This window comes from Ornithodoros turicata, chromosome 6, assembly GCF_037126465.1.
Source record: "Ornithodoros turicata isolate Travis chromosome 6, ASM3712646v1, whole genome shotgun sequence".
Lineage (NCBI taxonomy): Eukaryota > Metazoa > Arthropoda > Arachnida > Ixodida > Argasidae > Ornithodoros > Ornithodoros turicata.
The window spans coordinates 19,697,443-19,714,867 of NC_088206.1; the positions used below are offsets into that span (position 1 = coordinate 19,697,443).

The 17,425-nt window shown below is 46.4% G+C and overlaps 1 protein-coding gene and 1 long non-coding RNA gene across 2 annotated transcripts in view; one reads left to right on the forward strand and one right to left on the reverse strand.

Moving 5' to 3' along the window:
* The window catches only part of LOC135397713 (KH domain-containing, RNA-binding, signal transduction-associated protein 2-like), a 222,816-nt gene that overhangs the window by 28,853 nt on the left and 176,538 nt on the right, over positions 1 to 17,425 (reverse strand). Inside the window, exons 2-4 of the mRNA XM_064629318.1 lie at positions 5,109 to 5,242; positions 2,277 to 2,393; positions 2,001 to 2,147 (exon numbers count right to left, since the gene is read on the reverse strand). Of these exons, the coding sequence (XP_064485388.1) occupies positions 2,001 to 2,147; positions 2,277 to 2,393; positions 5,109 to 5,242 (398 nt within the window). The remainder of the gene's footprint in view (positions 1 to 2,000; positions 2,148 to 2,276; positions 2,394 to 5,108; positions 5,243 to 17,425) is intronic.
* Positions 8,378 to 12,137, forward strand: LOC135397709 (uncharacterized). The gene is made up of 3 exons (XR_010423699.1): positions 8,378 to 10,232; positions 11,388 to 11,752; positions 11,877 to 12,137. It is a non-coding gene; the product is annotated as an uncharacterized LOC135397709 (long non-coding RNA).

Consider the following 17,425-nt stretch of genomic DNA (forward strand, 5'->3'; position numbering starts at 1 on the left):
ACTGCGAGACGCCATCAAGGAAAAGAGGAGCGGCAGGTTGAGTCGAGGTGTCCGGTTGCTCCAGAACAATGCCCCTGTCCACACGGCTTCTGTTGCCAAGGCTGCACTGAAGGAGTGCGGCTTCGAAGAAATCCACCACCCACCCTACAGTCCAGACTTGGCACCGAGTGACTACTTCCTGTTCTCAAACTTGAAGAGGGATCTCAGAGGACGGAGATTTCAAAACGATAGTGAGGTGCAAGAGGCAGTTTTCCAGCATTTTGCGGACAAAACTTCGGACTATTTTTTAAAGGGTATAAGAATGCTGGTTGAAAGGTGTCAAAAGTGCATCGAAGTTAAGGGTGACTATGTGGAAAAGTGATACACTTGTTTCGTCTCTATGACCATTAGAAGTTAGTCGGGCCGGAAACTTATGGAACCACCCTCGTACATCACAAGTTTATCCAAGCAGCTCATTCCATTGCTAGACAAGCACATGAGATTAGATAGATAAAAGAAAAGCACAGAGATGATAGTCCCGACGCGGTCAGTACTTGGCCACTTCAATTTTAATGAGGCAAAAATCGCCAATCCTCGAATGAAACTCAGGCTACATCAACTCTGTAGTATGGTTCTAGTTAAGTTCGTTCGGGGGGCGGTGGTGTTGTCCGTCCCGATGATGTAGATACTATGGACACATTACAATAGAGTACGACTCACAACCAGTTACATTTATTTCCAAAAAAGCTCCGGAGCAGCCCTCCAGAGAGCATCTGCCCGCGTTATCCCTTACCAGGCCGCGGTTCGTCCCTTGAAGTCCCTAAAATCGGGGTTCCGTCTCTGTTTCTCGGAACGCGCTTAACGAGCGTCCCTTGGCTACGTATCACCATGACAAGCAGGGCACAAGTTACTCAAGGTCAGTCTCCATTGCCATGGACTGTGGAGAGACACTTAACAAGGACAATGGAAAGACACTTAAAGGAGCATTAAAGTGGTATCTAACATGGCCCAAAACTGCTGTCATCTTGTAAAGCAGTATGTGAAAAGCATTCCCACAAAATATTTCTGTCCAAAGTTGTATCACCACAGTGCAACTAATTTGGAAAATCGCTGCCGCGGTGACAGGCCGGAGCGCTCCAACTGCAGACCACACCCACTCTAGTGTGACGTTCGTGGTCGAGAGCCCCTCATTCGTTCGTAGGAAAAACCGTCTGCTACGAACATTGCGAGCTGCTTCTTGTTGACTTCTATTATTTGTATGATTTATATCACGTTTTCTTTAAAAAAAAAGAAGCATATACGCAGCCTGAGAAAATAAGATTACGATCACAAGAGTAATATATCCGTGGCTTCTGTGCAATCTCAGAATTCACAGCAGCAGAAAGCTAGCGATGGCGGCGGTATTGTGGCGCCACCTGTTAGCCACTGAACCAACTGCGTGGTGAAAACTGTCGGACAGGCTGCACACTGTCGAGAAGCACGGGGTTTTTGCTGTATAAACGCCGTTAATTTCGGGCTGCACCACTCGTTCTTCCCTGGTGCCTGCGGTCCCAAAAAATCGTGATTGTGTCGTGGACAGCCTTCAAACCCTCCGTTTCGGACATCATGAAGCCGGAGAACGCATGGCGTCTCCGAAGCGATAGCAGACGCTCCGGCCTGGGCGATGTTGCTCACCTCGATCATGTGATCCCAAGTCCAATGAGGAGCGTCCTCACCACTTGCGTCACATAGTGACGTGTGTGGTGGCGCTCATCACGTGCCTATCGTGAAGGCGAAGGAGGGTGTTTCGCGCGCGGGAGGTTCGGGGAGCTATTGTAGGCGTCCCAATTTAGCTACGGTTGCACTAATTGTGGGAAAACTGTTTTCGGCCGCCTAACATTCCATACTGTCCAAAAACAGAAACAAAGTTGTGGGCCTCTAGACTGCTCCTTTAACAGTTCTCTATATATTTTCTTTCTTGCCTAAATGAATAACCAGCCTAAATGGATATCCATTTAGGCTGGAATGTAATGGGCACTTACTGGAACGAGGAAAGGCTTTAGCTGGGCGATGGCGTTTCCCATTCGTCCGTAGGCTTCGGCGGGCGGCGCGAACGTTGTCACTTCTACGTGAAGCTCCTCTTGCAGGTGAGCGTATTTGGGCTCCCTCAACTGACGCAGTTCTTCTTCCTATTGAAAAGTCAGTCATATAAAACTACATCGCGAGTGAAGTAATCAAATACTATTCATCCTGCGAGGATCCATTTTATTCTGCTATTAAGACAATCCAGAAGAAAATATTATTGTTTTTTTTTTTACCTTCCCTTTGTCTCGCATGGATCCTCTACCGAGAATGGCCATTTTGGTTTGTGTTTCTTCCTGAAGCCGTTTGAGCGAGTTTCCTTTGGGTCCCAGCAGCTTGCCGACAAAATTAAACTGCGAAGGGTAAGATGCGTGATGTTCGCTTGACATAAGAAGGATGCATGCTAGTTATGGACAGACATAGATCATGTTGCTATGGTGATCAGCCTGTCAATGTAGCAACACATCGAAAAGACACAGGTGTAGTACGCTCCTGGTATTTTAGCATGGCACGGCGATCATTGATAACCACTAGGTCGTACATACTACGTACATGGACGAAACAGCTGTCCACACTGCCACAACCTGCTGCATAGACACTGGTGAATGCGTCACAGGCGAAGTAGGCGCTATTTGTTCTCGGTACATCCCGACACACAAACGGAAACGCTCCTATAGAGGATAGCTCTGCGTTGTACGATGAACTACTATCCCCATCAGTTAGACGCACCCGCGTGTGTGATATCTCATTTGCGCGATTTGTGTGTGTGCGTGTGCGTATGCCTCATCTTTTTCATCGTCATCCCACTCATATATTGTCCCACGTGCACTGAGGTATGGTACCGGAATTGTTGCGGTGAATCACTTCATCCCATAGTCATTCCTGTAGTTGTTGTTGTGTTGCCCACAGATCTCTCGTTTAATGGAATGGCACGAGCTGTCCGACTGATATTCCAACAGCAACGCATCAACTAACAGTCAGTCGAGTAGACGGACCGTTTTTTGGGTACACAACGGCAGGTCTATACATTTATGGACAGACATTTGATTCCACTGTCTTGGGTAGTTGGAAGACATATTTCTCAGCTATCTAGGCTGCAATGGCTAGTAGAATACCTGGACATGCTCAACATTAAATCTGAGTGTCTGTACTGGTTGCTGACAGGTAGAAATCCAGCGAACCGGTAAGCAAGTATGAAGGGAATTGCCTCAGGACGAGAGCCGCCGATATTTCGAACAGAGACTGCCTGTGTTCGAAATATCGGCGGTTCTCGTCCTGAGGCAATTCCCTTCATATGTATTGGTTGTTGTTGTTTCTTACGTGGCGTTGCTGGGCGCCACACAACACCCGTCAGACGGACAAGCTTAGTCAAGTAGTTTTTATATTCCATGCTTCGAGACTACCATCACACATACAGGGTGGTCCATCAACCATGATAGAAATTCATAGTAAAAAACGTAGGCCCGGGAGAGACATGCGGTCAAGAGATTTTTTGCCGAAATAAATTCGCCGAAAATTCGTGAAATAAGCCCTTGGCTCCGCCTCTTTTTTGATGGCTCGTAGTTTGAGGGCAAAGCTGCGAAGAAAGGAGGTTACATTGACACGCCACACGAGGGGAGAAAGGGTTACTAAGACAGCTCTGATTCCCGCACTCACCGCGCGTGTTCGTTCCGTGGGTAAGGCTTGTAACCCTTTCCCCCCTCGTGTGGCCTGTCAATGTACCCTCCTTTCTTCGCAGCTTTGCGCTCAAACTACACGGTGTGCAAGTGCGTCTCTGCGCATGGGAGGAGGCAGTGAGAGGGAAAAGGGAGGGTGCCGCCGTAGCCAATGGGGCTTCCCGAGTGGAGTAACCGGGAGAGGAGATATGCGCAGAACGCTCGGTTACTTGCAGAGCGTACAGCCGTCAAAAAAGAGGCGGAGCCAAGGGCTGATTTCCACGGATTTGCGGCGAATGTATTTCGGCAATTGCCATTGCATTACGAGTGGGATTATGTGCTATACTGAGTAAAATGACCACGGGGAACCCATTTCCACAAAGAAAACGTTAGGTCGCCTTGGGAAATTTCGGAGTTCAATTCAAGAACTTAACTTTCCGTCAATTGAAATGAAATAAAAATGTTACCAATATGTGGCAAAAGTTATTGGCAACAACAAAAAAAATCCCTTGACCGCATGTCTCCCCGGGGCCTACGTTTTTTACTATGAATGTCTATCATGGTTGGTGGGCCACCCTGTACACGTGTAAAACAGAACGTTGTCGTCTCGGACAGCCTAGATTGCGAACTGTACAGCAGGCTGTAAACGAGAGGTAGCTAACTTGTGTATCGGCAAAACATTATATTTGAATAAAATAGCCGCACAGATAAAAATACTCGTATAAAAATTAATATACTTAACGCGGCTCCTGGCTTCTTCCCAATATGTTTACTGGTCCTTAAAAAGGTGATGTCGAGGTATACGCACCCGGACTGCCGGAGCGTGTGAAGTGGGATTAGCGAACCCACTAATCGCTTTCCTGCGAGTCTCATTAAACGATTATTCGTGACAGCGCAGGAATGACGCAAACTGAAAGTGTCATTTGTTGAAAGAAACACTAAATTCGTTCGTGCTGCAGGGGTATCAGAGTGCCTGCTCATCTCTCTCCTTCGTTACGTACGCACATGAAGTCGCAATGCGTACTGCTTCCAGACCATTCCAGATCAGCGTCGCAGATGATTAAAAACAAAACTATACGTGGATACGAATGGCTGGCTATGAGGCTGAGGGCGGCTTATTTTCATATCGCTCCCGTTACCCACGTGACATCGGTTAGTGATGGAGGAGGGTGGTATATGTTTATTAAGAAAAAAAAAGGAAGAGGGGAAAAGAAAAAGAAACGGAAAATAAAAAGAAGAAAGGAAAAGGAAAGAAGGAAGGAAAAGGAAAGAAAGAAAGAAGGAAAGAGACACTAGAACAACGTCGATGCTAGCGATGGGGCTATGTTTCATCCAGGCGGTGTTGGTATACCACATGGCAGGATTTTGCGTTGTCAGGCACATACTTTGCTATACACGCGTAGTTATACATACGTTGGGATGATCCTTAACAGGAACCAGGATACGAACTTGAAGACGGATGCATCGGCCTTTGTGGATGTCTAGCAATGGCGATGGGACGGAGAGTGTTGTCTGTGCTTTGCTCCCGATTTGAAGCCGGTGTATTTCTGCAAACAGATGCAAAAAATTGATTCAGCGTCATTGTTATTATTATTTATTATTATTTTATTATTAGAAAGTGCACATAACAGCTAAAAGCCTTAAAATGTTGCACTTAAAATAAAACACCAATCATCATGGAAGACAATATTCTAAGCAGTCAACAACAGAATTCTTATACAAGGTAACACTACCAAAAAGGTCAACATCGTACGGTAAAGAGTTAAATCTTAATTGTAGCCTGAACGACGGGGACATAATGGACGGCATCAACGGATAAAAGAGCAGTAACAGTCGAGAACGCATAAGCGGAGCCTTGAACGACAAAGAAGATAAAAATTCCTGACAAGACAACATACCATTTATAACTTTAAATAGGAAAATAGCGTCACGCACACACCTCCTACCACACAGCGTGCCCACACCGATCCTAGACAATATTGACAAATAGTCAAAATAACGACTTCTCCTAAAATATCTATCGTACTCGGACCCGCACAAGGCGCCGCTGCACACATTCAAGTTGAGCAGAAGAACTGTTCGATAATACATTCCATACAACGGAGGCGAACTCAAGTTTCGTGCGTACAATAGTACAGTATAAATACACAAGACAATGAAAGTCACGGAAGTGACTCGTTACACGGCAAAGAATTCCAAAAAGTCTTGTTGAATCCCTAACCAACAAACGCACATATTCTAGGAAAGGTAAAGAACAGTCTACGTAGACACCCAAGTCTCAAACGACAGACACACGTTCGATGACAGTACCATCAATGGCGTAATTCACTTTCATACTGTCTTTTTTCCGTGTCACTGTCAAGACTTTGGTCTTGGCGGGATTGATCATAAGTCCATTTTCCCAACACCAATTATTTACGTTTGAAAAATCACTCTGAAGAAGAGAGCAATCCACAGTATCCCGTATACTTAAAAACAACTTAATATCATCGGCGTACAAGAGAAGCTTAGAGTGTTGGACGACATTACCAATATCATTAACAAAAATTACGAAAAGCAGAGGACCGAGGTTGGACCCCTGTGGCACTCCAGATAGCGACGAGTACACATCCGAACTACAGTCTTGTATCCGAACAACATTTTTCCTCGATGTCAAATAGGATTGAAACCATATTCCATAACTTTCCACAAATTCCATACCTTTCAAGTTTGTGCAATAACAGACAATGATCTACTCTATCGAATGCCTTGGTTAAATCAAAATATACAGTGTCCACTTGCCCCCGATCCGTCACACGAGAGGCAAAATAGTTGACATACTCTACTAGGTTTGTTTCAACGGACTTTCCAGGAATAAAGCCATGTTGAGCATCACATATCTTGTGCTTAAAGTAACGCATCAGTCTTGAATGTATAACAAGCTCAAATACCTTAGAGACACTGCACAGAAGAGAAACCGGACGGTAATTGGCAATCGAAGTAACCGATCCCGATTTATGTACTGGGACTACAACGGCACTTTTCCACAACGAGGGAGAAACACCAGACTTCAAGGACAAATTCAAAAGATGAAGCAATATGGGCATAAATATTTCACTGCATCCCTTGACAATGAACCCCGGTATACCACCCGAACCAAAGGATCATCGTTATATTTTCATCATTTTGTATTTCAATTGAATTCAAATTCATGATTATATTGCCCCAAAGTGGCAACGGAGTTTCGGAGCCTCTCCCTGTCTATGTTGAACTACCAAATATGCGCAATGAATGAATGAATTAACTTCCGTCTAAATATCAAGTTTTATCATTTGTTACCAATACCATACTCCTTTTTTCGTGTCATATGCATATATATGGATGTAACAAAATATAACATAACTAAAGACGAACGGCACTGCGTTTGTATCGTGCTGTCTTCTCATCAAGGTGGACGTCGTCATTAGCAGAGGGAAAAGAATGGTGTGCCTACGAAGAGGCAAAGCAAAGAAGCTATACTCGTGCACTTAAGAAGGAAAAGAAATAAAGTCCGTCATCTACATACGCCGTTGGAGATAAGGAGACACAGTAGCGCGCCAGGAGAGATACTGCAGCGCCGCCATGGGGGAGGTCTCGCGTAGTGTCATGCGGCCAATCTTAACAGCCAATACGGAAGCAGAGTGAGTGCGATGGATTACATTGTCTGGCGGAGGAGTGAGAGTGACGTCTCTGTTTCCAGCCATCCTATCTGCGGCGCAGTAATATTTTGATAGCTGACGGACTAGATTTCTGTTTCCTTCTTAAGTTGAACCAGAACAGAGAAAAAGCAGACCGTTTTTGCTCGTAAAATCACTGGCGTTTAATTATTTGAGATTGCAAAGGTGCAGAAAAGCCCAACAAAAAGGAGAGAGAGGGGGAAGGAATAGAAGTTTTTTTCCTGCGTGGTCATTAAACTTCACTTTGTATCGCGGACGGGTTCAGCATCCACGGACAAGCGATTACCTCGTCCATGATAAGTTTTGAATCGGTGGCAAGCACTCAAGTGCAAAAAATTCTCCTCGCGGAACGAAATATGCCGTTACCTTGACAGCAATACAAAAGAAACGAGATTCATCCGTTGCGTGGTGATTTATGAGCGAAAGGAAGAGCAATTTACGCTTTCACTCTCCTCCTCTCCTTCTCTCGGAGGCCGACGATGCGGGGAGGCCTCGCACTGGTCTTCTCATAGCGGGAGACTGCGGTTGAGGAGACCAATCCGAGGCCCCTTCGCATTGCCGCGCTTTTTGAGGAGGAGGAGGTGGGGAGAGAGAGAGGGGGGGGGGAGTGTACAAGACTTTGCACTTTAGTGCCCCTTTAACCGCACCCACATCACCATATATGCGGATGATATTTGCATATGGACTTCTGCTGTGCGGCGGGATACCATAAAACGCCGCCTGCAATCTGCTCTGGACGCCACTGTGTCATATCTCGCTGATCGAGGGCTATCGGTATCGCCAACCAAAACCGTGGCTATGGCATTCACGCGGCGCTCATTCTGCAGCTACCCCCTCTTCTTGACAGGATCAAGACTGCCGTTTGTTCCCTGGTGCAAGTACCTTGGCGTTATCATTGATCGGGGTCTAACATGGTCTCGACAGATTACTGTGCCACCACAGGCTCTTATATTAACGTGCTACGCCGCCTCTGTGGGTCTTCTTGGGGTCCTTCTTGCACCAATCTCCTCCAAGTACACAACTCTCTTATTATGGGCACTTTACGCTACTGCTTGCCTGTGTTGCACGGTATTTCCCACTTCAAGGAACGGTAACTGCTTAATCTTCAAGCTCGTAGCCTGCGCACTTGCTTGGGAGTCCCGAAGACCGCGGAAACCTTCTCTGCTATTGCCGAAGCGCGGGTTCCTTCCGTGCTTATCACCCGGGACACGGCAGCCCTCCAAGCTTACACACGCTGTCTTGTACGAACACCCATGTCACCACCTTCGTGATGTTACGCAGCATTGCCGTGCTTCTGCGTACGGCCAAGCTGTTCTGCGCCTACAAGGATAAATTCCACTATCGCATACCCTTGGTCTCGTATACGGAGCCGCTGTGAACCTTAAGTCTGCCCCCCCCCCCCCCCCCCGTGCACACATTCGTTCCTGGTCTTCCGAAAAAGAGCCATGTCCCAGCTGTTGTGACATGCCAAATAACGCTGCATCATTTCCACTCCCTGCACGCGAATCGAATGGAGATTTACACTGACGGCTCGGTGGCATCCGATGGATCATCATCTGCATTTTACATTCCTGAGGAGGCATATGAGCACGGTTTCAAGCTGCTGCCCGCGCTGTCATCAACCGAAGCAGAAGCCTTTGCTATCTTATCTGCTCTGCGGTACATCTCTTCGTCGACACCAAGAGCGTGGACTATTCTTTCGGATAGTAAGTCAGCCATGGAGGCCCTAGCATCGTATTCGCCCAAAATTATCAACGACATCTACACGGAGATGCTTTGCCTGCACGCCATACTTTCGTCTCTAGGTTACAGAATGTGGTTCCAGTGGATTCCGGGCCACGTTTGTATCTCGGGGAATGCCCTCACCGATTCTGCGGCCAGGTGTGCTGGTGCAGCTGGGTCTGTCACTTCTGTCCTGCTTACCCCGTCTGTCTGCCGGCTAGCCGATACTGCACAAATAGCTCTCAGGCCTTTTTTCAAGACGCTGCCAGGACGAACTCTTTTCTGCGCTCGATTGACCCTAGGATGACCCACACACTGGTAGGCCGCTACCCCAGGGAGGAAGAGTCCTTGCTCCACAAGTTTCGACTGAATGTGGCGCGGACTCCACTGCTCCTCTTTAAGATGGGCCACCTTTCGTCACCCAACTGCCCCACTTGTCATGTTGGAGACATCCCGCACATGCTGCTCCACTGCACCCGTTACCGCCAACATCGTCTTCTCCTACGGTCGCGCATCGCTCGCCTCAGGATTTCGGACTTTTCCCTAGCTACACCCTTACCTGAGTTACTTCTATTGTTACTTTTAGACCGTTGTTACGTGTATTTAGAAGTACCATCGGCTCAAAGGAAGAGGTAACACAGGAAATTGCGAATTTTAGAAGTAAATTGGGTCTCGAAGAGCTGGGGCAGAGGTAACATGTGGGGAAAACCCCTATCTTCTCCTGGTTACTTGTACGTGTTACTTCTAGTGGGAGTCCGTGTCTTCTACGTCGTAATGCGTTCGTACACAATCACAGCCGCTTTTGATCGCTTTTGGTCGCTCATCTGGCAACAGTTTGCAGTATCACACGAGAAGGGACACTACATCGCGTCCTCGTGTTTTGTCGGTTGCATCTTTTGAAATGCGACGCCTCTGTGGCTGACAAGTTAAATCACGCTCGTGGTTGTAGATGTGTTGTGAACTGCTTCCAAATGACGTTTACAAACAAGGACTTCTGGGGAATGCCGAGACGCAGATGCAAAGAGTGCGAGGACTGCAAGAAATACGTAGTGGAGTCCGGCAGTCGTCATCTAAAATATGAATGCTGTGCGCACAGCCCGGTTTCACATACGTGAAATAGGTAAGTGCGTATTTCATCATGATCGTTCTAAGTAGATTCGCTGTTCGTTCCTGTCTTATAGTAAGTCATACATGATGTGCTGTCTGCGCATATGTAAGCTGTTGGTCGCAGTGTCAACGCTCGGCCTTAGCGCATTCTGCTTTCTCTTGCCAGCTTTGCCCTCGACATCGACTTTACTTTGTATCTCTCCGTGTCGCCTTCTTGTCCCAGCATCTTTCATATGCTGAAAGGTATACGATACCTATAGAGCCACTTTGACATTGGGTATTGTGTAATGAAATTTAACTACGAGCAAATTGTTTTCATTCAGCGTTGAAGAAGAGTGATAAGCGCTATAGTCTGTGTGTCGTAGCAATTACAACGAAGAGAAACTGGATTTTTCGAAGTACATTGTTTTGAGAAGTATTTAGTTCTCTTATCGTGGGGTTATACTTTTCATTTCGTTTTTTTTTTTTTTTTTTCTGACGGACTTAATCGATTTTGGTGTATGGGCTAATTGCTAAAAAACTAAAGCCTAGTCGACTCACTAATGAAACGATGCGCGATATGGAATTCCTCATGAATAGGCAACTGATTGACCACTACAGTAATTTTATGATTGCGTTTCTTGATGCCCAGGTGTGTGTGTGTGGGCGATTAGTATTTTCTTGACACGGCTTGATTTTGACTTGTTTAGGGTCGTGTTGTCAATGACAGGTTATTTCGTCGTCTTACTGGCTGGTTGATGAATTGACTCAGTCATTTTCTGGCTGATTGCCTTCCTAAATTTCACTGACTTCGTGGTGAAAGGGTCGACGAATGACTTGAGCCACTGCGATTGGTCGATGTGGTTAATTGACCAGAATGGTTGCCCACATTGATGCCTTAATTTGGTTGTTATCAGTGGTTTGCTAGTACAACTGACCACTAGATAGCATCTCGCGAATTATACCAATGAAGAAAGTCAAGACAATCAATCAGTCAATAACACCGAGTAGTCAGTAAACTGTTAAAAAATAAGAAATCGATCACATCCGCTACTGAATTATATTCAGATGAATTTATCTACCAGGCAACCTAAATCCCCATCCCGATGAGTCAGGCAGTGGAGGAGCGGGTGGGCTAGTGGTAAATATGTCAAGGGCCTGCAAACTAATATCGACTGATTTCCCTCAGGTGGTGAAGAACATGTTCAGGACGCGAACTTGCAGCCACAGGAGGAAACTGTGCATAGCTGTGACGTTTTCCATGGTATTTATTTTCTTACATATAACGCCCTGCCATCCACAAAATACTTTGCCATCTGTGTTTGTTGGAAGTTAACATTTCAGTACTCTCTTCTTTTTATGTGCATGTATCGCTGGCCTCAAAATTATGCTGCATTACACCTTGCCTTGAGGAAGTTCAATGTGAAGTCCATACTGTGGCTGGTTTCATCACTGCCGCTAAATGTACAAATATGGAAGCTCGTGAATTGGAAAATCCTCCGTTTTCGGCAAACGACGCTACGATACCGAACACCGAGTCTTCCAACAGATCAGGTATCTACATTTTTTGCATTCATTACTCGTGCTTGCAGAAGTGTAATTAAGATCTGCTTTTGCTATTAATGATGTACCCAAACAACGTGAGAACGATAAATAAGGAGTGCCCATTCCATTTTAGATATTTATGGTGGTGAAAGCGGCACCGTCCCCACAGCAACAAGCAAGAATGAGGACAAGGTCCGTACGCATGCATGCCGCCCCTGCAATTTTACAACACAATATTTCACGCGATTCTGTGAACACATCAGAGCCCCTTTGGAGCTGTGTTCATTCTACATAGTCTCACATATGCCACCACATTGAGAAACGATATCTTCGTTATCTTACGTTGCCAATACTGGGTTGTGTTTTCCTGATATTCACAATAAAATACGTGCCCAGGAAAGCCCATGGTCATTGTATTTTGGTATGTCACCCGTGTCGTCTTTCGTGTGTGCCTGCATGCAATTTGCTGCATGCATGCACGGACGCGAGGAACGGGCGGGTGCAGCCCGGGAGCCCCGGGAACGGTGTTACTTCTAAATACACGATGCATCTGGTTACTGGCATCTGGGGGTAACCCCGGCAGAGGTAACGCTGTACCCATCTAGTGTACAGGTAACAATATTGCATTTTTTTTACCTTTACTAGAAGTAACCGGGCTAAGAGTGTACGCTGCTAGGCCCCACACAACATAGTCAGGTGACAAAGGCACTTGTTCAGTTCCTGCGGATCTGTGGCCTTCTGGGTGAACTGTGATCAATTTCGTGTTTGTTTTCCTTTTTGTTTGTTTGTTTTTATTTTGTTTGTCTTTCTTTCTTCTTTTTTGTACTTTCTTTCCTGGGAATAGCAAGCCGCCGTAGCCCAGGCTAACCTTCCCCCTCCTATTTGTTTTATATAATAAACATATCCCCCCTTTAACGGAGAAACGGGAAGCTAATGACAGTTACGCCATGCACGCGAAAAACCGTTGTCTATAAAATTCAATTACGCGCAATCATCCGCGAATTTACTTGAACTATTTTGCACGGTGTCTCTGTGGACACTCTAAAAACACAGCTTCTCCGCATAGCACGAGCTGCACCAACCACTGCCACGAATGATAGGGTTCTCGCTTGTGATTCGAAGAGATAGGGGGCGTACGCCTTTTTGTGTCAATTATCACATAGTCCAGTTGACACAAACAGGCGTGCGTGCGCCCCCCATTTCTCTTCTAATCGATAATCTAATCATACGTGGCAATGGTTGGCGCAGATCGTGTTATGCGGTGAAGTTCTGTTTTCTCCAAGCAACGGGCCTTGTGCAAAGACCCCCCGCCGCAGCCACCGCCCTTTTACCATAGGCAAGGTGCTGGGCCCATGGTCCAGTAGCGTTCATATGCACCAAGGTCTCCGTCACCTTTGGGATTTCCTGTCATCAACACGCCTCCCCAACCTGCTTTGGTCACCTGAAGCCTCATCTCCATCATCATCTCTTCACTATCTACCAATGGCACTGGGGCAGCGTCCAACCTGCTGACCGGCGTCGGCCCCATCTCATCACCGTCGCTTTATATACAGGGTGTCCCAGCTAACTGTGAACATATTTTAAAAAAATATATATCCAAGATGAAATCAATTGCAATATAGCATATGCTGAAGGGCACTCCCTAGGAGGGCATTAGCAAAGTCCAAAGGCAATGTCTTAATTAAATTTCATTAATTAACTTTTTAATTATAAAAGCTACAAAGTTGTCTAAATGAGAACATCTCTTCCTTTCGGTCACCTGATATCGTAGCCGTTTTCAGAACAAAAATCCGTTCGATAGATCGCCCGCAAAAAATTCGTAAAGGAACGCCTTTTTTTTTCTTTATTTTGTTCATTGTGCTTCTTAGAAGGCGCGTCTTTCGTTCACCACCAATGTGAGAGGGAGAAAGAGCACACTATCGCCTCTCGCGTCCTGGAATAAGATTAAAAGGAAACAGAAAATGCAACCCAAGATAAGGCCAGTTCCGATAGAGTCACCCGATACATTTGTTTTGGTTTTGTTTCCACAAGTTAAAGCTCATCTTCGACGCATGAGGCGGCACTGTACTCCTTTCCCCTCTCACGTTGGGGATGAAGTTGCCCCGGAGGATGTCCCGAAAACAGCCTTTACCTGACATAGGGGTTTGTTTGAGTTTGTACGGATGCCTCTCGGTCTGTCTAGCTCTCCGGCCAGTTTCCAACGGCAAATGGATACCGTATTGGGAGATGCGAAGTATAACTTCGCGATGGCGTACATGGATGATGTCGTAGTGTTTTTTAAAAACTTTCAGAAACACTTGGAACACCCGTCAATCGTCCTTGCAAGGATGAAGCAGGCGGGGCTAACCATCAACCCCCGCAAGGTGCAGCTGGCATCGCGTAGGATCAGCCTTCTCGGCTTCATGGTGGACGGATTTGATTGATTGATTTCTATTTATTCAATTTCCAAAAATACAGAAATCACGGAGGAACCATCAGTCCTACCGATGACAAGCTAAAGGTGCAGCATGTGTGTGCGTGCGTGCGTGCGTGCGTGTGTGTGTGTCATCGATTTAAGTCGTCCTGTGCATGCCCCACCCAGACCCCTTCATCTTTTTTGTTTCTTGCTATAGTCGTGACGATGCCCACGCGAGGTTCGCCATCAACGGCAAGCCTATTTCGACGTTACCCCCCCCCCCCCCTCCCCCCTTTTTTTCTGTTTTTAGAGTGCATCATAGGAGAGAGTGCGTTTACATTACCTTTGCTTGGATTGGAGACTTTCGTTACAATACTTCATTACCGAAAGTCATCTACAAATATCCGAACGCGTCTGAAATTAGTAAAATGAGTAAATACGACAGAACCGCACAGCGCGACAGACAAAAAGAAAAAAGAAAATGCCGACACTGAAAAAACGGTAATGACAGCCCTATAGTCGAGTAATAACTGAGACTGCAGGTAGCATAATAACTAGCAAACAGAAGACCAGAAGACCAGAAGAAAAAAAGAAAAATGCAAGGAAGTCAATGGAACCGTGAAACAACGAGCGTTGGTGCGCACCTTGATAGAAGCGAATCCCCCAGCGGGTGAGAAGATTGAACACCGGCTTTCCTTTCATACTCTTGAAAGGCACGAACGATTTCCCCAAAGGCAATTGCTTGCACCGGAGAGAAAGGTAGCAAGCCAAATAGAAAGAACGGTTCATTACGGGCCAGACTTACTTCCATTCATTTCGGGAACCTTTCCGCGGCAGGATAAAGCTTGGCTTTCGGGCGCGTAATCCATATCTTTTCACGGATATGCATGCATACAGAACAGGGGAGATTGCACACATCGCATGAAGAATGATCGGAAAATGTAAATGGGGTGGGCGATTACAATCAGTGATGGGGGTCAGACGTCCCTCCGTTTATTAGGGCCTAGGGTCGACGGTATTGTACGCTGGGTTCAGAAATGATGGAATGCAATACGAATGCAACGATGATTCTGCCGAAGGCTAAACAGTTCCAGTAATATCCCTGTGACGCGTGCATATTTAACGGGGTTGTGAAACCATTTTTAACAAAAATTGAAGAAATAACGTTGCAAATATTGATATATGTGTACTAAATATGTACATCAAAACTCTACGTTTCTACGATTCCGCGTTACGAAGTTATTGCGCTCCGAATGACGCACGCTGGCTGGGCGAGCTATACACCGTCGCTCTCAACTCTTCACCTCCTCACCCGTTTTTGGAGTGACGTTTCATCGTGGAGAAAGTATCGCTGAAGTGCATACTTTTCCCTTTCCATGACGACGTAGGCTGCGGTTGCAAAGAGGGAGCCGACCACCGGAGAACGGCCTTCGGTATGGTAACCTTCGGCTACTTCGGGCAAACGTGCACGGATAAAATGTCACTTCCCGTGTGTATGCCGGCGTTTCTCAGCGCAGTTCAGCGCCACCGTCGACAGTGCCGTGAAAAAAAAAAAAAAAAAATCGTAAACCCAAAGGTTTAAAAATCGTTCAAATGACCAATGTACGACTTTGCGTGTCGAATCCATGAACTACAAGGTATGATACGGAGCCATATTCTCGACCCCTTTAAAGGGACAGTCTCATCCGGAAACCCATCTATGAAACCCATCTACCACTATGTTCGGCAACGGCCGACAATCTACTTGGCGGATATTTTCTTTTTCGTCCGAAAAGTGCTTATCCATTGAATAAACGAATTTTAAAGATCAGCTCTGCTTCCGCAACCGCAGAGGCTCCGGCGGCGAGACGTCACTCGCTAACCGGAGGAGCGAGGGGCAGCGCTCAGAGGAGAAAGGCTCCGTGAGACGCCCGCACGGCTGCCGTATTCTTCTCAAGGTCCCACCTTCATTGGTTCTTAGGGAGTGACGTTTTCTCGTTTTTCCAGAGAGGAAATTCCGGCATACTCTCAGCATCCGGCGTCTGCTCCTGTCATGTATTCCGTCGAATAGCAGGTCAACGAGGCTCGTTTTTGGGCTAGTTGGTGTAGCATCATCGGTTGTACTGCGCTAGATGGGGGAAGAAAACTGCATAGTTTTCGATTCTACAAGAGTTGGTGACGTCGAAGAGAGCACAGGTGTCAGTATCCTAGCAACAGCTCGCGCACCTTCCCTGCATCCGCCCGTTCGTTGGAAGACTGCCAGCAGCTGGGGTGAGGAGACGGCATTCGACGTTCTTAGAGGATGAATGTTGCCAGACGAGTGGTAGATTTCGTATACTATGACGTCATACCACTCGAAACTAGAAATTAATTTTATGATACTTTGGCGTCCCATTGAGAAGAATGTTTTTTGGCGGAATACAATACGAGACACACCTGGATCGCAAGGACACAAAAATTCGGTGGGATCCTGAAGACGCGAGATTTATTGCGTAGTGGCTGAAAGCCGTAAACAAAACCCGACGTCATGTGAGACGGTAGCTATTATTCCTTGGAAGGGAAAGGGAGATATAAAAGTGACAGTGTTCGCGAAACTCATTTCCTGCCTTTGGAGCAAAGCTGGCTGCTCTTGACGGCAGTTGCAAAACCATGAACAGAAAAGAAGTACCGGATTTATACTTTAGAGCGCTAACGGAAGGGTCGTATCAGGCTACAGGTTTATTTCGTATTCATTACTTTGAATGCAATGACATTCATCTGCGGGTTTGGTGCAATTAATGCTCGACGACTTCGTCGGAACCAATCTTGAGGTCGCCAAGACAGCCGAATATGGGGTCGTCCGACGACGCGAGGTCAGACGAATGTGGCGGAAGTGGAAGACCCTCAAACTGAAGATCGCCGGATTGTTGAAGCAGTCGTATGTGACGTATGCGACTGGACGTCGTAATGTTGGAGCCGTACACTTTTTGCGAGCTGTCCACGTTTTGTTTTGTTCTGACGGCGGGCTACAAATATGCCGCCAGGAGATCAAAGTATGTCTCGTTGTTCACTGCTTGTTCCATAGGCACTCAATGTTGAACAGAAATTGCACCTCGATGATAACGAAAGAAAAAAAAAAGAAAAGAAGAAGAAGAAGATGAGACAAGGAAGGTGTTTTGATGACTGACTATCACCAAAAGGGTGCGGCATACTACTGTAGCTTGATCTGCGTGTTAAAGGAGACTTTTAAAGAAAAACAACAGGGGGAGCTACGGAAAGGCGCAACGTGTGAGTTCGGGCTTGTTTGTATTGACGATAAAAGCGCTAAA